The sequence below is a fragment of the Triturus cristatus genome, chromosome 2_2 (assembly GCF_964204655.1).
Source record: "Triturus cristatus chromosome 2_2, aTriCri1.1, whole genome shotgun sequence".
Lineage (NCBI taxonomy): Eukaryota > Metazoa > Chordata > Amphibia > Caudata > Salamandridae > Triturus > Triturus cristatus.
Window position 1 is genome coordinate 1,248,451,726 of NC_140582.1, and position 20,442 is coordinate 1,248,472,167.

General features: G+C 49.0%; 1 protein-coding gene across 1 annotated transcript in view; it reads left to right on the top strand.

Annotated features, from left to right (window-relative positions):
• LOC146863513 (rho-related BTB domain-containing protein 2-like) overlaps positions 1-20,442 on the top strand; it is a 708,761-nt gene that overhangs the window by 57,808 nt on the left and 630,511 nt on the right. Inside the window, exons 2-3 of the mRNA XM_085642946.1 lie at positions 13,593-13,794; positions 14,742-14,845. Coding sequence (XP_085499072.1) covers positions 13,603-13,794; positions 14,742-14,845 — 296 coding nt within the window. The 5' untranslated portion in view covers positions 13,593-13,602. The remainder of the gene's footprint in view (positions 1-13,592; positions 13,795-14,741; positions 14,846-20,442) is intronic.

Genomic DNA, 20,442 nt, shown 5'->3' on the forward strand with positions numbered 1-20,442 from the left:
AGATGGTGCTCTGGCATGAGCTGAGCCTGTCTGCAGTGGTCGGAACAACTTCCTTCTACTGTTTCCAGATATCGTCATACCATATACTCTTAAGTGCATTATGAACCTCGCGGTTAAATGCTATCTTTGGTTTGGCTTTATCAAAACATGTCGAGTAAGGTGTCATACGAATTGGAATACTAACCCCTCGCCAATTCTGGCGACGGGGTTAGCATTCCACCCTTCTAGAGGGACACGACATGTACAGTGCCTGAAACCCGGGTAAAATCAGACATAGCCTCAGCTCCACAAAATGGATGCTGCCACCACAGACACAAGTCTGCCCTCCTGCTGCTGGGAGTCCTTCCAGCTTGGGAGGTGTGGACAAAGGGTTTCCTGCCAGGGGAGGTGCGTGCACCACCCCAGACAGGATTTTGTGTATTGGTCAGGTAGGGCTTGAAAGAAACCAGACATGCCTGTGGCTCACAAGGAGCCTCGGTGCATATGCCAGTTCAAACCGGTCCTGGGGCACACCAGTCCCGGGCCTGGGGCGAGCTGGACAAAGGATTGGGGGTGTAACCACCCCCCTTCCTGGTCCCACCCATAGGGAGGGACCTAGCAGGTAGTCCGGCCCCTAGAATCCGAATAAAGGTAGGAGCTGTGTCCTAAGACTTTAGACATCCTGGAATCAACTTGAAACTAAGAAGAAGACGGGAACTTCGACATTCTGCTGCACAGAAGACTGAAGAAAATCTCCCCTGTGGTCAGGGAGTGACCACCTTGCTAACGCAAGCACCATCCAGCGAATCACCGTCTGCTTTGCCGCCGCCTCCCGCCGGAGCCCGAGCCCAGAGACTGACAAGACCTGGACCTCCAGACCTCTCACCGCCCGATCCACAGTCCCTGCAAAGAGGAGACCCGTGGAGGCACCGAGACACGTGGAGCCAGCCATCTTGGAACGACTACGACAAGCTGACCAGTGCAACAACCGAGGCTCCCTCCAAGTTGTGCTTTGGGTCCTGAGAAGCCCAACCCTCGAGCAGCATCTGCACCAAAGGTGAGCCCTCCAGCATCTCCACGATCTGCGTGGGGCCCTTCTGCATTTTGCCACTCGACGCGCCTAACCGGTTGCTGGCCCGCTGGCTAGTGGCCATCTTGGCGACGAAATCTACGACAAACACCGCTGGTCTGGTTGCTCCAGACTGGCTCTTGCTCCCCTCCAAAGGAGCAATCCCTCTGACCTTGCTGGTCAGAACCAACAGCTTAAACTCCTTGCCTACAACAATTGCTTTTGCCAAGGCTTGTTTGCTTCGATCAAGTCGCCGACACCGCCGACAGCGAGAGCCTGCGTGGGACAGCTCGTGACTCGACTCCTGGACGTCGTCGACCTTCAGGGACCACGTGGCTGCGGAGACAAGCTACCCCTCATCACCTGTTTGCACACGACATCGCCTGGTACCCACCTGGTGCCACGCTGGTCACTGGCTAGTGACTGTGAACACTGTCCCCTCTGCTTACAGGTCTTCAACATCTCCGATCCACTCTTGGATCCACTGCATCTCTTCCCGACCGACCGCCTGCAGCACTTTTGTCTACAGGCCCCACGGAACAGATAGAAGAAACCCGACGCACTACGAGGCCTATGCACCCGCTTCCTGTGGGTGAGGTAAAGCTGGCACACCTGTGCCCAAGTGTAGTATTACATCTCTAGTGCCTGTGTTCCAAATCTTAAGTTCCTAGGTCATCCGGAAGATTCCTTTTGCAGTAACTTTGTACTTTTTACGCACCCATTGAAACCTATGGGAGCCCGCGTGTGACTATTTGCTCTGCACACGCCACCCGTGGACCTCCTGGTCACTAACTGACGTTAGCTCCTTGTAGGCCCAGCGATTCTAGAGGCCCTAGGCCTTTTCCCTTTTCTGTTCGTGGTACTTATACCACTATTTTAGTATATGGTTTGAGTGGCCACCAGGGCCTATCCATATAAAGTGCAACTTCTGTGTATTCTGTGATAATCTTGTTTGACGATTTGTGCTCCTGTGCTCATAAAGAGACTAGGGGTTACTTTGAGAAATAAATACATGTATATTTTGAATATATATCTGTGTGGTGTCCTTTCATTGGTATAAAAGGGGGTTACTATTGGTAAAACAGCTTGCTTAACACGCATCACGAGTTTAGCCTCAAAGACTGCTTAGCCTACGCTACCACTAGGGCAGCTAGTCCGAAAAGGTTGACTTACAACCACACCATAAGGGTTGCTTGGCATGGTACAAGGTGGTCACTAGAACTAGTGAACAGCATATACCAGGCCAACTTCTCACATTGGTGAGCAGCGGTTGGATTTGAGCTTGCTGTGTTTTACCATTGTAATCTCTTGGTTACCAATTGAAAGATCACATAGGTACCTGTAGGTACATATAAAACAAGATTAGATATACTTAAGTTCTACTGAACTTAGTTGTTGTAGAGCAAAGGGAGTAGCACACCCTGACTACAACTACTAGATAGGTTTAGTAGGTAAACCCAAGTGTAGGTAGATTGCAACACATCCACCCACACTTAAGAGCAATGGCCGGGGCAGAGGGGTCCACTGTACCCATCTCTGTTGAGAGTGACCCCCAGAGGGCACCATCCAGCTTTGCTACCCTTAATCAGAATGAGCTCAGGCATTTGGCAACTCTTAGAGGCCTTAAACAGCCCAAGAACCCAAACTCTGCTGAGCTCAGAGAGCTCTTACAGAATGATGAGAATCAGAGAGCACTCAAGAAAGCTTCCCAGTTAGCCCCCTTAGGGACAGGAACAGGAGGCCCCCCTTCTAAAGATGCCACTGAAGTACCCCTTCCCAATAGTCACCCCTTAGATGGGATGCCTACCACAGAGGAAGAAAGTGATGGGGATACAGATGTGAGTGGGGATGAAGGGAGAACTAGCCCAGTGCCAAGTGTTATACTTGGCCCAGCTAAACTAAGGCTATTGGGGACTGACAGTGGGTTCACCCCATTGGATCTCCCCAGTGGACTTAACACAGGGCTTGGAAGGCAAAGGAATCGCTCAGGTGACTCCAATGCTTCCCATGGCTCTAGAGGCTCTCAAGGTCACTCCAGAAGGAGACTGACCACCCCTCAGAGGAGGGAACATGAGGCCAGAATGCAGGAAGCCCAGCTGAGGATCAGGAAGCAGGAGCTAGAAGTAGCCCTGATGGAAGAAAAACTGAGCAAGGCTAGGCAGCATAGAGAGAGTGGGTCTATACCCACTGGTGGCAGCAATGTCCCTAGGGACAAAGATAGGGTCTTTGACAATAGGAACCTGTCCAAGATTGTGCCCCCCTACAAAAGTGGGGATGACATCCACAAATGGATGACTGCTCTTGAGAGAGCCTGCAAAGTGCAGCAGGTTCCTGAAGACCAGTGGGCAGCAATCTTATGGCTCTCCTTTGAGGGGAGAGGCAGAGATAGACTCCTCACTGTTAGAGAAGAGGATGTCAGAAATTACAGAGTCCTGAAGAGTGTCCTAGTTGATGGGTTAGGCTTAACCACTGAACAGTACAGGTTAATGTTCAGAGACACCCAGAAGACACAGACTCAGGACTGGTCTGAATATGTGGAATGTGCCACTAAGGCTTTGGAGGGTTGGTTGCTGGGAAGTAAGGTGTCTGATTATACAGGATTGTACAATTTGATGATGAGAGAGCAGATTTTAAGTAATTGTCAAAACCAGCTTCTCCATCAACACCTGGTAGACTCAGATTTGACCTCTCCCCAAGAATTGGGAAAGAGGGCAGATAAATGGGTCAGGACCAGGATCAGGCCTAAAAACCAGGGTGGTGACCAAAAGAAAGATACCACCAAGCCTCAAGAGAAGGGTGGGGATAAAGAAAAAGAGAAACCGTCCTCAGGGCCCCAAAACTCCACACAGGGTGGTGGGTCCCAAGCTCCCTCCTCTACCACAGCTAAAAAGCCCTACTGCCATGAGTGTAAAACTCCTGGGCATTGGAAAACTGACAGCGGTTGCCCAAGGGCTAAAAACAAAACTGTTCCTCCAATTACTCCTGTCACACCACCTATTACTGTCAGCAGTAATCCCCCAGGTGGTGGGAGTGCCCCCAGAAATCTGGGTGGGTTTACTTGGGGAACACAGGGGGACCCTGGCTTAGCCAATTCCCCTACAGCAACCACTCTTGTCTGTGATGGTGGCATGGGGTTTGCCAACTTCACTGCCTGTCCCAACACTTTGGGTAGGTACAGACAGGAGCCCTACATCAATGGTACAAAAGCTGAGGCCTACAGAGACACTGGGGCTAGCATCACAATGGTGGCCCATTGGCTAGTTCCCTCTGAGCAGCTTTTGCCCGGTTTCTCCTACCAGGTGACTAACATTGATGGCAAACAGAACAGTCATCCCATGGCAGAGGTATGTCTCAGCTGGGGAGGGGTCACTGGCCCTAAAAGGGTAGCAGTGTCCCCAACCTTGCCTGTAGACTGCTTACTGGGGAATGACTTAGAACTCTCAGCTTGGGCTGGAGTTGAACAAGACACCCATTCTAAAATGGTAGGCCTTTCACAAAAGGGTAGGGGGGTTGTGCCATTCACAACCCCTGTCCAAATAGATTTCCTCCCTGAAAAGGTTGGAAGGGCAGTGGTAGCCACAGCCCAGGCACAGACAGACTTCCCTGTAGGGACTGGCAGAGCTGTGACAGTCACAGCTCAAACACAAACTGAGTGCCCCCCTGAAAAGGTTGGCAAGGCTGTAATGGTCTCAGCCTATACTCAGACTGACATAGGTGTAGTGAAGCCTGAAACAATGGATCACTCCACACAAACTGAGAGTAGTGGGGAGGAAGAAAAGTCTCCCTCTCCCCAGACATTAGGAAAAGGTCAGCCTCCTCAGGGATCTGACCTCACCCCTTGTGAAGGAACTGCCCCAGAGGTAGCCAGGCCTGGCCTGGCAGAGCCTCTGATGTCAGTGGCCCCTTCCAAGGTGGGATCCAGTCTGGTGCAGGTAGCCTGCCTCTCTCTACCCTGCCTCAGTCAGCCCAGGGCTGCAGAGGTCAGGGAGGCCAGTGGACCCCCAGAGGGCCCCTGTCCACAAGAACCCCCCCATCAAAAGAATGAGGATTGCCTGGCTAGTAGCCCTAGTCAGGTGATGGGTAAAAACATTCCTGAGGGATCTCCTTTACAGGTAGTTAGGGACCTCCCCCAGGGGGATTCTGTTGGGCACAGGCAAACATGGGACCTTAGGGCCCCAAACCTGACCTGTCCCTCCAGTAAGCCCACAAAAGGGACCCAGCCTCCAGCTTTAGGTAGCCAGAGGCTGACCCTGAGAGCACAGTGCAACTCAGTTAAAGAAAGAAAGGCATCCATGGTGGAGGATGATTGGAGGAAGCTGAGGCCTCACTTTGAGGACACTCACTTCAGTACTCCATCTCAACACCAGCCTTTTACTTTGCCAAGACACACCACAGGTAGAGATTCCCTATGGTGGAGACCCTCTGATACCCTTAGGGTGAGGGATTGCTTAGTGGACCATGAGACAGGGGGTAACCATGCCAGTGCTGGTTCCTCCTTATATGGCCACTTGGGCAATATAGGCTTACCTGGTCAAGGTCAGCCTTATCTCCCTTCGTTTGGGGGGGGGTTGTGTAGGAAGGTGGATATCTGACTATGGTTACCCCCAAATTTTTGCCTAGTGTCTAGCTGGTTTTTCGACTTAGTTGGCCTGAGATCCTGCCATTCAGGCTCTCAGGCTATCTGCTCTCTCTGTAAAATGGACTCCATGTACCCTAGGTACATACCCAATTGGTTGGATCACCCTGTCAGCCCCTGTACCAGTGTACACTAGGTACCCAGGGCATTGGTGTATCCAAGGCCTGCCAGGGGCTGAAGCATGTATTATGCCACCCCAGGCTTGGCCTAACAATCTGACACAACTGGCTGATCACTCAGCTGGGGTAAGTTGGTGTAATCACCTCTTACTTAGGTGTAGTATACCTATACCTAAACTTAAATGGGACACCTGGTAACCTATAAGTCACTCCTATGGCAGGCCTTAACAATCCTGAAGGCAGAGTGCTTGGTTCCATGTGAGATGGTGCTCTGGCATGAGCTGAGCCTGTCTGCAGTGGTCGGAACAACTTCCTTCTACTGTTTCCAGATATCGTCATACCATATACTCTTAAGTGCATTATGAACCTCGCGGTTAAATGCTATCTTTGGTTTGGCTTTATCAAAACATGTCGAGTAAGGTGTCATACGAATTGGAATACTAACCCCTCGCCAATTCTGGCGACGGGGTTAGCATTCCACCCTTCTAGAGGGACACGACATGTACAGTGCCTGAAACCCGGGTAAAATCAGACATAGCCTCAGCTCCACAAAATGGATGCTGCCACCACAGACACAAGTCTGCCCTCCTGCTGCTGGGAGTCCTTCCAGCTTGGGAGGTGTGGACAAAGGGTTTCCTGCCAGGGGAGGTGCGTGCACCACCCCAGACAGGATTTTGTGTATTGGTCAGGTAGGGCTTGAAAGAAACCAGACATGCCTGTGGCTCACAAGGAGCCTCGGTGCATATGCCAGTTCAAACCGGTCCTGGGGCACACCAGTCCCGGGCCTGGGGCGAGCTGGACAAAGGATTGGGGGTGTAACCACCCCCCTTCCTGGTCCCACCCATAGGGAGGGACCTAGCAGGTAGTCCGGCCCCTAGAATCCGAATAAAGGTAGGAGCTGTGTCCTAAGACTTTAGACATCCTGGAATCAACTTGAAACTAAGAAGAAGACGGGAACTTCGACATTCTGCTGCACAGAAGACTGAAGAAAATCTCCCCTGTGGTCAGGGAGTGACCACCTTGCTAACGCAAGCACCATCCAGCGAATCACCGTCTGCTTTGCCGCCGCCTCCCGCCGGAGCCCGAGCCCAGAGACTGACAAGACCTGGACCTCCAGACCTCTCACCGCCCGATCCACAGTCCCTGCAAAGAGGAGACCCGTGGAGGCACCGAGACACGTGGAGCCAGCCATCTTGGAACGACTACGACAAGCTGACCAGTGCAACAACCGAGGCTCCCTCCAAGTTGTGCTTTGGGTCCTGAGAAGCCCAACCCTCGAGCAGCATCTGCACCAAAGGTGAGCCCTCCAGCATCTCCACGATCTGCGTGGGGCCCTTCTGCATTTTGCCACTCGACGCGCCTAACCGGTTGCTGGCCCGCTGGCTAGTGGCCATCTTGGCGACGAAATCTACGACAAACACCGCTGGTCTGGTTGCTCCAGACTGGCTCTTGCTCCCCTCCAAAGGAGCAATCCCTCTGACCTTGCTGGTCAGAACCAACAGCTTAAACTCCTTGCCTACAACAATTGCTTTTGCCAAGGCTTGTTTGCTTCGATCAAGTCGCCGACACCGCCGACAGCGAGAGCCTGCGTGGGACAGCTCGTGACTCGACTCCTGGACGTCGTCGACCTTCAGGGACCACGTGGCTGCGGAGACAAGCTACCCCTCATCACCTGTTTGCACACGACATCGCCTGGTACCCACCTGGTGCCACGCTGGTCACTGGCTAGTGACTGTGAACACTGTCCCCTCTGCTTACAGGTCTTCAACATCTCCGATCCACTCTTGGATCCACTGCATCTCTTCCCGACCGACCGCCTGCAGCACTTTTGTCTACAGGCCCCACGGAACAGATAGAAGAAACCCGACGCACTACGAGGCCTATGCACCCGCTTCCTGTGGGTGAGGTAAAGCTGGCACACCTGTGCCCAAGTGTAGTATTACATCTCTAGTGCCTGTGTTCCAAATCTTAAGTTCCTAGGTCATCCGGAAGATTCCTTTTGCAGTAACTTTGTACTTTTTACGCACCCATTGAAACCTATGGGAGCCCGCGTGTGACTATTTGCTCTGCACACGCCACCCGTGGACCTCCTGGTCACTAACTGACGTTAGCTCCTTGTAGGCCCAGCGATTCTAGAGGCCCTAGGCCTTTTCCCTTTTCTGTTCGTGGTACTTATACCACTATTTTAGTATATGGTTTGAGTGGCCACCAGGGCCTATCCATATAAAGTGCAACTTCTGTGTATTCTGTGATAATCTTGTTTGACGATTTGTGCTCCTGTGCTCATAAAGAGACTAGGGGTTACTTTGAGAAATAAATACATGTATATTTTGAATATATATCTGTGTGGTGTCCTTTCATTGGTATAAAAGGGGGTTACTATTGGTAAAACAGCTTGCTTAACACGCATCACGAGTTTAGCCTCAAAGACTGCTTAGCCTACGCTACCACTAGGGCAGCTAGTCCGAAAAGGTTGACTTACAACCACACCATAAGGGTTGCTTGGCATGGTACAAGGTGGTCACTAGAACTAGTGAACAGCATATACCAGGCCAACTTCTCACACTACTATACACCGCAAAAAAACTGACCGTAACAACCTGTTACACTTCAACAGCTTTCATCAATCAGCACTCAAAAACCACCTACCATATTCACAACTACTACGTGTAAAACGGATTGTCTCACAGCCCGACACTTGCACCCAAGAAATGGAAAAGATGCTCAACAAGTTTTCCCAAAGAGGATATCCACAACAAGTTTTAACACAAGCCACACAACGTTGTTCCACAATCTCCAGAAATCAACTCTTAACCAAATCGGTCAAACCCACCAGCCAACGAGCAGTTGTGGTATCAAAATTTTCCACCATGAGTAATCATTACAAAAGATTAATTCTAAGGCATTGGCCAATACTGACCATAGAACCGGATTTTAGAGGGCTATTCAAAGACAAACCCATTTTTGCATTCAGAAGAGGTAAAAATCTCAAAGAAATCCTCACTCAACCCATCGACATATCCTCATCTACGACATACAAAGGAACCAGACCCTGCTACAATTGTAGCAACTGCAACAACGTGTTTACCGGTCCCTTCATCAACCATCCTATGAAGGGTCACAAAATCAACCTCAAAGTTAATGCTACATGCAACACCATGAACATTATCTACCTTCTCAAATGTCCTTGTGGATTTGTGTATGTTGGCAAAACTGAAAGAAAAGTGAAGACTAGGATTCTAGAACATAAGAGCAACATCCGTACCAACAACACAAAATCCACCATAGCCGCACTCTTTACTGAATTCCATCACAACATCAGTCAACTGAAATTCATGGTACTTGAAACTGTGGAACCCAAAGAAGGAAGAGACATCCACAATCTGCTTTTCCGCAGGGAAAATCATTGGATCAAACTGTTGAACTCAATGAAGCCGAATGGACTCAATGACCGCATGGAATTCTTGTGTTACCTGTGATCTCTTCACCTCAGCTTCTTATGTTCCATTGTTTTAGACCCTGTTATTCCAGCCTTAACTGTTTTCATCCTATTTTCACTGTTTACTCATCTACCCATCCTTTTTTATTTCTCTTCACTGTTCTACTTTTATTTCTCTCTCATCGTTTTTATTCAACTACATTTATCATCACCTCAAGCACACTGTTCTTGTTACTCTTCCCTGTTATTTCCGTCATCTCAATATGGCGCCCGCACCTATCCGTCTAGAGTAGTCCTCTTTCTTTATTTATTTGGCACGTTACTAAAATCACCTCGGAAGCGCGTTTCTGCGTTCGCGTTAATGTTAACCACGAGATAGCCGGAGCACCATGGAAGCGCACCGCGTTTCGTAAGTTTTTCTTCACCTCCTTATTTCAGCAGTTATATTTTATTTCTAAACCACGTTATTCTTAACGCAGCAGTGCACTGGTATATTTTGTGCTCGAGCACCACAGCTTTCATCTAGTACACTTGAACCGGCATAGCCCGTTTGCACACGATTTTTTCTTTTTCTTTTTGTTTAGAATCCTGTTTATACCGACCACCATTAACAAACTCACGATTACATTCCATAGAGTCACTCCTTCACCCATTACGACTTATGACTTCACCCGATCACGTCGTTACATTCGGTTTAGTTTTTCACACCGTTATATCTACGGACTAACCGGACCTCACAGCTTTGATCCACAGACGCTTTGTTATTTCTCACCGTGCATGTTTGATTAATACTATTAAGCCACACATTTGAACACCTAATCACCTTCAACTTATTAATGTAATGACAGCTATATTCTCGTCAGTTGACTTCCTGACTCTTGTGTTTTATCATACTTTATAGATACGTCCCCTGACGAAGGTCCGTTCGGGACCGAAATGCATTGGGCCAATCTCTGTAATGATTAACATTTGGATTCAAATGGATGATTATTCACTGATATGATTCACTAAATATCGACTGAAACATCCAATCAAAGTTTGCTGTATCTCATTCTTTCTAAACTTATGAACACTGAGTGTTGAAACCTCACTAACCCCTGTTCCCAGGGGCTTTGAGCTGTGCGCAGGGGGACGTCTCCTACCTTCAGGATACGCTTATTTGGTTATTTGCTTCGACACTCTGGATCAAAGAGTGATACCCCAGCAGCACGCCACAACCTTACAAACTGTTACAATTTTATGTTGTGCGCTTATCCATATCTTGCTGCCATGTGTTTGGCCCCATAACGATAAAAAAAACTTTTACGCCAGCAGTAAGTCGGGGCAGCCAGTCCAACTGGGACGGCTCTAAAGCTCTAAAAGAGAAAATTGTACTTCACTAGACGTTCTTTTCCAATGGCTGGCCACCATTTAGCATAAACGGTGACGCCAGCCAATGGAAAAGAGGGGCGGGGCTTAAAGCCCACTAGAGAAATCTCCTCAAATCATTAAATTTCGCCAGCGAGACTGCGCATGTTTGCGCAGTCTTACGCCAGGTGAGACCTAAAAACGGGATACGTTTCAAAAAGAATAATGAAAAGTTTTCTTTTCATTTTCTAAGAGTAGGCAGTGGTTCGTGGGACCACTGCCTGCTCTTTAAAACGTTTTTACAACAATTCACTAAGAGGAAATGGTGGCATAGTGAGCAAAAGAACGATGGATTTAATCCAGATCTCTTGACTCGGGGAGAATGTTTGATTTATTCAGCATTCTGTCCATCATTTGTTGCCGCAGCACTGTGCCCAGCTCAGGGGCCTTCTCGTGTAGGGGATGATTTTGTGTCTGTTCCTTGTTGGGGGGTCCACACTCCTCGAAATCTACAGTAATTCGATCTAGAAGTGGCTTAGATTTAGTCTCATGTAGTAAAATGATGCAATCATTAGTGGGGCTTCCTGTCTGCCCTTACTATCTTATACCCAGTTGATCGTACGTCCTTTTCTTGTCCGGCACTTCTAAGAAGTGTGTTGATGGTTTAACAAACGGGGGCTGACTGGGGCTGAGAGATGACGGTTCTCGGCTCCCCAAGCTCAGATTATGCAAAGCCCTGAAGCAACCCTTCTCCGGGGCTACAGCTTCATCTTGGGGCTACCTGCTGAACTGCGAGAACCTACCCCACATCTCGCCTCCAGGAAGCATCTTTGGGAGCATCTTTGTAGCCAATGATTAACAACGGTAGCCATAACTGTTCTGAGCCTAGACTAGGACTGTGGTTGCCCAATTTACTGCTCATTCTGTGTTCGCTGTTGCCGACCTGGTTTTGGTGTGACCCAGTTGATCGGCTATGAGCTTATCATACCTTTCATATGTTACATGTAATTCCTGTTTTAGGCACTGCTGCTTAATTGTCGGTTATTCGAAATAACCTGATCATATTTGTGAATTACAGCTCGAATATGAAGAATTGCAACACATATCAACAGTAGTTTGTTGTTTGCAACAAGCAGGGTTACTTGGAACAGAAGCAGTTCATGAATAAGTGCGTGAATCCTTCTGTTCTGTTCTGCTGGTACATGGACACATCAGTGGGTGTTTAGGGGCTGCTGGTACATGGACACATCAGTGGGTGTTTAGGGGCTGCTGGTACATGGACACATCAGTGGGTGTTTAGGGGCTGCTGGTATATTGGACACATCAGTGGGTGTTTAGGGGCTGCTGGTACATGGACACATCAGTGGGTGTTTAGGAGCTGATGGTACATGGACACATCAGTGGGTATTTAGGGGCTGCTGGTACATGGACACATCAGTGGGTGTTTAGGGGCTGCTGGTACATGGACACATCAGTGGGTGTTTAGGGGCTACTGGTACATGGACACATCAGTGGGTATTTAGGGGCTGCTGGTACATGGACACATCAGTGGGTGTTTAGGGGCTGCTGGTACATGGACACATCAGTGGGTATTTAGGGGCTGCTGGTACATGGACACATCAGTGGGTGTTTAGGGGCTGCTGGTACATGGACACATCAGTGGGTGTTTAGGGGCTGCTGGTACATGGACACATCAGTGGGTGTTTAGGGGCTGCTGGTACATGGACACATCAGTGGGTGTTTAGGGGCTGCTGGTACATGGACACATCAGTGGGTGTTTAGGGGCTGCTGGTACATGGACACATCAGTGGGTGTTTAGTGGCTGCTGGTACATGGACACATCAGTGGGTGTTTAGGGGCTGCTGGTACATGGACACATCAGTGGGTGTTTAGGGGCTGCTGGTACATGGAAACATCAGTGGGTGTTTCGGGGTGATTGGTAGAGACGAGTAGCACAACACAGCAGGAGCAGTTTAAATTTCTCCAGTGTATTAGAAGTTACTGGGTTTGGTGTGAGTTATGTGTTGAGGAAGAGGTGTCTGAGATGGTTTGGTGAGATGCGCTGTGTGCAGCGGTTGTTAGTGGTTTTGTTCACGGCGTGTGGATGGAAGGGTTGAATTGTAGGTGACCGTGTTGAGAGGATGACTTTTATAGCAGTCTTGTAGAGCCAGGAACCGGGTAGAAAAGGCTACTTATTGCTTTGTTAGTTTTCTGTAACACTACTGTGCAAGTAGGAAGTAGTCGACTTTGCTTCTAACACACAGCAGTGCAGTTGGATTATAAAGGAGTGCACAGTATCAACAATAAAACACAAGTGCCTTGTGACCGTAGCAATGAGTTGAACCCTGCATTCATCATTGCATCATAAACACTGGGCAATGTTAGGTGCACTCTGTGTGATGACGTTGGAAAAGATGGGATTTAAGGACTCTGAAGGAATGCAGGTTGGAAAGAGTCTGTACGTTAGCTGCAAGGGAGTCCCCTACTTATTAGCATGGATGAGTTAGTGACCAGCGAGGCAAGTCAGCGAGTGGACCATGAATCCCCCTTGAAACCAGCCAAGCATGTAGTATAAATACTAGCGGATGTAGGAGTATTTTGTTCTTCTCAGGTGTGGATGGCGTTTACGAAGGGCTCAACCGTTGGTCTTGTGGTTTACCATATCTGTCCATGGCATTGCTGAACCTTAACACACGGTCACCTGTCACTCACTCTTCATTGGACCTGAGAAAGGCCTCCTTCATGGTGCTGCTGCCCAGGAAATTGAATGAATGCTCATTCTCTCCATTGGTAATCTTTAACTGTGGACATGAAAGTTCAACCTACCTAGTTCGATTTTTGGGGAAGGAAGCCCTAAGAGTGATTTTGTGGATACGCCGAGTGGTTTGGGGGAGGAAGTTGAGATGCGCTCTCCCTCGTTATGGTTAATTCCATGATCTTCTGAGCGCCCCTTTGATGGTGACTTTGTGCATTGAAAGGTCCAATCTCTTGCTTTTTCCCTAGCTGCCATCCGATGGATATTGATTTGGACTATGAACGACCCAATGTTGAAACCATTAAATGTGTGGTGGTCGGCGATAATGCAGTGGGGAAGACACGTCTCATCTGTGCCAGAGCCTGCAATGCCACCCTCACTCAGTACCAGCTGCTGGCCACGCACGTGCCTACTGTTTGGGCCATTGACCAGTACCGCGTCTGCCAAGAGGTAAGAGGGGCCCAGCAGGTGGAACATGGAGGTATGATGCGCATCTTTGAAGAATGCGGTATGTGAACAGAAATGTCTTGCACCGAGCAGGAGTGAGACGGTTTAGAGGTGTTAGGACCTTGATGAGAAGAGCGGATGTGAGAAAATGAACAAGCGGCACAGAAAGTGGAGATGAGAATGAGTAAAAAGGAGCAGAAAGATACTAAGAGTTGAGAGAACATGATAGAGTGCACTCAGGAGCTCAGTGTAACTAAGAGGTGCGCATGCCAAAATGCATATGGCACAGGTGCATGGTCAGGAGAATGCATAAGGACAGGGGAGAGTATAATCAAAGGAGGATGAGAGGCATAATTAGAGTCCTTAAAACCATTGGGAGGGTAGTGCATGAGGGTGTAGAGCAGGGACCATCTGTGAGCTCTGGATAATAACAGAGCAGTGTTGTGTTTGTCAAGTGTGATGGGTCAAGCCGAGCCTTCTGGAATGAGTGAAGAAGCTGAGACTGGAAGCAGATCTGTGTGGAAGAGCCCTTGGTAACAAAGCAGTGTTGTGTTTGTAAAGTGTGATGGGTCAAGGTGAGCCTTCTAGAATGAGTGAAGAAGATGAGGCTGGAAGCAGGCGAATGCTATGGAAGAGCCCTTGGTAACAGAGCAGCAGCGTTTGTAAAGTGTGATGGGTCAAGCCGAGCCTTCTGGAATTAGTGAAGTAGAAGCTGAAGCTGGAAGCAGGAGATCTGTGTGGAAGAGCCCTTGGTAACAGAGCAGCAGCGTTTGTAAAGTGTGATGGGTCAAGCTGAGCCTTCTGGAATGAGTGAAGAAGCTGAGGCTGGAAGCAGGAGATCTCTGTGGAAGATTGTTTGAACCGTGATGGACAACAGAGCAGGGTGTGCATGGGAGAGTGTGGTCCATAGCTCAGATGCTAAAGATCAGTAATTGTTCCACACTCTGCAGGTGCTGGAAAGGTCTCGGGACGTCGTAGATGAGGTCAGCGTATCTCTGCGGCTCTGGGACACCTTTGGCGATCACCATAAGGACAGACGCTTTGCCTATGGCAGGTAGGACCATCCAGTGAATAAGGCTCGTGTATTGTGGCACACTGTAGGGATCATAAAAGAAACTGGACTGTATAGTGAATGATTCTACTTTTTGTAATCACCCTGAAGGCCTTCTGTAACCAGACATCTGTTTAGTTGATCACTGACGTGATTCTCCACAAAGCTGGGTTTTCTGTGGTCCATGAAAGACCTAGTGTAACAGATCCTGTGAGCTCTGAAGATGGTGAGTTAAACACACATCGTGCTTGACCACAGACAACCTTCTGGCAAGGCCCGTGGTGGCTGAGATGCTTACCTCTAGGGTCTGTGAATTAGATACTTCTGCACTGCATGTGAGGCGGTCCTCCATTACTACCATGAAATAAAAGCAGGTAGTGCATTGGACTCAGCACAATAGAGTAGGCTCACTTTACTTAACCTGATGGCCTTGTGGGGAAAGAGGAGGAACTGTGATGGGGGCAGAGACCACGGGATTTGCAGAAAAGGGTATGCAGGCTTATCTTGATATGGGGAAGTCCCATGGGGCCTTCTGGATTGGTGTAGAAGTTGTTCATGGGAATAACTAAAGGACTATCATTCATTGGTGTTTCAGTGCAAGTGATTACTAAAGGAAAGCTATTTTCAGACACTTTAGTACTCTGAGGATATAAGGTAATAGTTTATTGCTAATTGGAATAAAGGTATTTTCATGCTGTTAAGCTTTGCATGCTCATGGAGCCTTCCTGTGCTGTCTGCATTATTATCATTGGGAGCTCTGTGTTGATCCAGTGATCCCCAGCTGGTATTTTTCTTATGTGTTTGTTCCCCTCTTGCTTTTGATGTTGTTTTTGGAGCCCCTAAATCTGGCCATCTCGTTATCTGTGCCTCTGGGCCTGAGGAAAATGGAGGATGAAACTGCTAAAGATTGAACTTTTCAGTAGCGACCAAGAGTTGGGTCCCTGTAGGAGATACTTCTTTATCACATTTCCATGAGAAAGACGCTTTCTTTTTTAAAGTGGGCCAGATAAAGGGGCATTTGTTTTAATAGGGGAGGGGTGTGCACGGGTTCCCTCTCTTGGGGATTAACATTGCCCGGGGGACGGCCACCTTCCCATGCTTCTTTGTAATTGAAGGCAGGGGAGACCTCGGAGACCACAACCTCTCGGGGCTTATTTTCTTTTCGAATGGGGTGGTCCTCTCAAACTCCCTTGGGCAAAATGGAAGAAAGGAGGGGGCCCCCCCTCCAGGAGCCATAGATGGCCCTGATGACTGCTACCCCCTCCCCCCCCCCTCCAGGTCCTGATCCTGCTATGTCCCTGGGTGCCCACCCCTGTGACATAGCTGTTTGCTATGGCTTGGCTCGAACTTTACCACTGTCACCAAGCCATAGCAAAGTGTTCTCTGCTTCCAGCAAGCGAGAGCATAAACAATGCTCTCGCTCTCTAGAAGCAGAGCATTTGCTTTGACACACAGGGAGCTGCATGTTAGCAGCTCCCTGTGTGTCATAGCAATGCCGGCTCCCGCAGGAGGTAGAGAACTGGCAGGGACCGCGGGGGCCTTCATGCTCCCCCCCCCCCTCCCCCCAGTCCCAGGGGAGAGTGGGAACCCTGGACACACCCACTTTAAATGGCCGGGCCCCAGGGGATGGGGTCCCTTAGGCCCAACTTGGCCCAGGAAAGGGACTGCGCAGCGCCTCTTTCCCATCTGTAAATGGCCAGGCCCTGGGGGAATGTAATGTAATGTAAATAAAACTTATAAAGCGCGGCTTATGCCCGAGGGCTTCTTGGCCCTATAGAACTCTGATCAAGGTTAACAGAAATAGCCAATGTGATAAGCAGGAGGGTAAGATGCTTTATCCATCCTGTGTAAAAAGCCAGGTTTTTAAGGCTTTTCTGAAACTGAGAAGAGAAGGAGCTGTTTTTAGTGTAAAAGGCAATTTATTCCTTAGCATTGCAGTTGTCCTGTGAATGCTCCTACACCCCCCCCCCCTCCCCCGTGTAGCCTTTTTAAATTGGGAGACCATCATGTTCCTGGTCGAAACTGGAAAGACGCTGCTTTGTAGGTGTCTTCAGTTTAACCGCTGCTACAGACCTCAAATGCCTGAGTGATCCATACTTTGTACTTGCTGATGCTCGGAAATAGAGAAGTGACCATAAGTAAGGATGCTTACAGCTGTGGTCAGAAGTAAGGGTGCTTACTACTCTGAGCAGAAGTAAGGATTTTCACTACTGTGGGCTGAAGTAAGGGTGCTTACTGCTGTGGGCAGAAGTAAGGGTGCTCACATCTTTGTTTTCATATGGAAAAAAAAAATATATATATAGATATATTAGATATCTATAGTTCATATGCACTGTGAGCAGACATAAGGATGCTCACCACTGTGAGGTTCTCCTTGGAGTGTGATTACTAACTGAAACATGAATGATTTCTGTGCTCTCCAGAGAAGTGCATGTACGAAGGAAATAAAGGTGCAGAGACGTGAAATGGTAAGGAGCCGTGGATGAGATGTAGGATCCAAAGACACCAAGTCCCCAAATCTCTTGTGACTTTGTTGTTTGAACAAAAGATGGAGGCTGCTCATTGACCGTGCATTTTTGTGCTTGAGTGGGGTTGGTGCAGACAGAATTTTGATTGTAAGTGTGTGCCGAGCTCCTGTTGAGAACCCTTGGGGCTGATATCAAGGTTTTTGGTTGGTTTAGTGCGGTTTATTCTCCAACTTTGAATCAGTGCACAGAACTCGACTGCATCCACCTTCACATCTCCTTCTGTCCCCTCCCCATCCACTGGGCTGCCCACCTGCCTCTGGCACTAACCGGTTGTAGGGATATAGCAGGAGCAAGGAGTGTGGATCCGCACAAGATGTTCATACGAGATGGATCGTGACTTGGGAGCATGAGTGCCAGGTTGGAGGAGTATCGCACCATGTCCTGGTGGGAGGAGAGTCGCTTCTGGTGCTTGAAGAGGTACTATCCATGGGATAAGAGGAACTTTCTGGGGACTTAGACTTCAACAGGTTACTAAAATACCTACTGCTCTTCTGAGCTCACTTATTGCCCTGGGGCATACATGTCAGGCTGCGGTCCCCTTTAACACTTTTTTCGAGCTTGCTGTACATTCTTTGGCTTTTACGCGGACTTCTTACCTTCATAAGGTGTGGGTGAAGGTTCTATGTCTACCTACATATTTCATTCTCTGCAATTTAGTATATCAAGCAGCAGGACTTCACTAATGTCCATTTGCTCACACATTTACCACTTCTTAACAGGACAGCTTCATATAAATACCATCATACCTGCTATCTTTGATACCTGGTTTGTGCTTTCTGATTACAAGGTCTGGAGGTCAAGCACAGTAAATGCTTTTTAATTAGGATTGGAAACATTACTTGCAAGCTGGACAGTACATGCAGCTTAGGGCGGGTCCTTTCATCTAGTGCCAGGATAGGAACTGGCTCTTGTATTTTTAATGAGCTTCAGGTTTCTTGGAAAGCACTTGCTGTTGTATTGCATTACTGACACGCAATAGGAGTTAGAGACAATGCTGCATGCAGGGCTCTCTTTACTGCATGAATGCATTTCGGTTGATGGGTATCAAATACTGTTGAGTATTAGTTTCTTTTAGCACCTTTCTTTTGGCTCGAGCAAGGGGTGCACATGCCTTGTGTCTTTAACACAGCAGTGTGTCTCTGACACAGTGTGTCAATCTGCCTCCCATTAGAAGACGATCAATTCTGCAGCGCTGTCACGGCTTGTGCTTCCTTAGAAAAAACTGATGCCAAAAATGTGTCCCATCTCCCACCACAAACAAGATCCAACAAACTGACCCGCTGTGCGCTGGAGTATAAACACATTTCCAAACTGACCTCAGTAATGGAGGTCGATCCTAAGTAGACGAGACCTCTAGACTACCCTTAGCAGCGTTAGATTTCTACCCTACCCTAAGTAGGAGTTTACCGCTGTCTTCACCTCAGAAGGGGGTGAGCTCACATCTACCTGCCTGTGCAAGTGTGGGCATTAATTTAACGGCAGGAACATCACCCGATCCTCAATAGATGTGACCTGGACCTCTAACCTGATGTCTGTTTCTGTAGTCCTCTCATCTAACCGTAGTAGGAGTGGACCCCTCGCTTAACCTCAGAAGGGGTGGACCCCTCGCTTAACCTCAGAAGGGGTGGATCTCTCACCAAACCTCAGAAGGGGTGGATCTCTCACCAAACCTCAGAAGGGGTGGATCTCTCACCAAACCTCAGAAGGGGTGGATCTCTCACCAAACCTCAGAAGGGGGGGTGGATCTCTCACCAAACCTCAGAAGGGGGGTGGATCTCTCACCAAACCTCAGAAGGGGGGTGGATCTCTCACCAAACCTCAGAAGGGGGTGGATCTCTCACCAAACCTCAGAAGGGGGGTGGATCTCTCACCAAACCTCAGAAGGGGTGGATCTCTCACCAAACCTCAGAAGGGGGGTGGATCTCTCACCAAACCTCAGAAGGGGGGTGGATCTCTCACCAAACCTCAGAAGGGGGTGGATCTCTCACCAAACCTCAGAAGGGGGGTGGATCTCTCACCAAACCTCAGATAGAGTGTATCTCTCATATAACATTAGTAGGAGTGGACCCCTTGCCTAACCTCAGAAGGGTTGGATCTCTCACCAAACCTTCGAAGGGGTGGATCTCTCACCAAACCTCAGAAGGGGGGTGGATCCTAACCAAACCTCAAATGGGTGGATCTCTCACCAAACCTCGGGTGGAGTGGATCTCTCGCCAAACCTCAGGGGTGGATCTCTGGTATAACATTAGTAGGAGTGGACCCCTTGCCTATCCTGAGAAGGTGGGTGGATCTCTCACCAAACCTCAGAAGGGGGGTGGATCTCTCACCAAACCTCAGAAGGGGGGTGGATCTCTCACCAAACCTCAGAAGGGGGGTGGATCTCTCACCAAACCTCAGAAGGGGGTGGAACTATCACCAAACCTCAGAAGGGGGTGGAACTATCACCAAACCTCAGAAGGGGGTGGAACTATCACCAAACCTCAGAAGGGGTGGAACTCTCACCAAACCTCAGAAGGGGTGGAACTCTCACCAAACCTCAGAAGGGGTGGATCTCTAACCAAACCTCAGATGGGTGGATCTCTCACCAAACAGATGGAGTGGATCTCTCACCAAACCTCAGAAGGGGGGTGGATCTCTCACCAAACCTCAGAAGGGGGGGTGGATCTCTCATCAAACCTCAGAAGGGGGTGGATCTCTCACCAAACCTCAGAAGGGGTGGATCTCTAACCAAACCTCAGAAGGGGGGGTGGATCTCTAACCAAACCTCAGAAGGGGGGGTGGATCCCTAACCAAACCTCAGAAGGGGGGGTGGATCTCTCACCAAACCTCAGAAGGGGGGTGGATCTCTCACCAAACCTCAGAAGGGGGGTGGATCTCTCACCAAACCTCAGAAGGGGGGTGGATCTCTCACCAAACCTCAGAAGGGGTGGATCTCTCACCAAACCTCAGATGGGTGGATCTCTCACCAAACCTCAGATGGGTGGATCTCTCACCAAACCTCAGATGGGTGGATCTCTCACCAAACCTCAGAAGGGTTGGGTCTCTTGTATAACATTTGGAGTGGACCCCTCG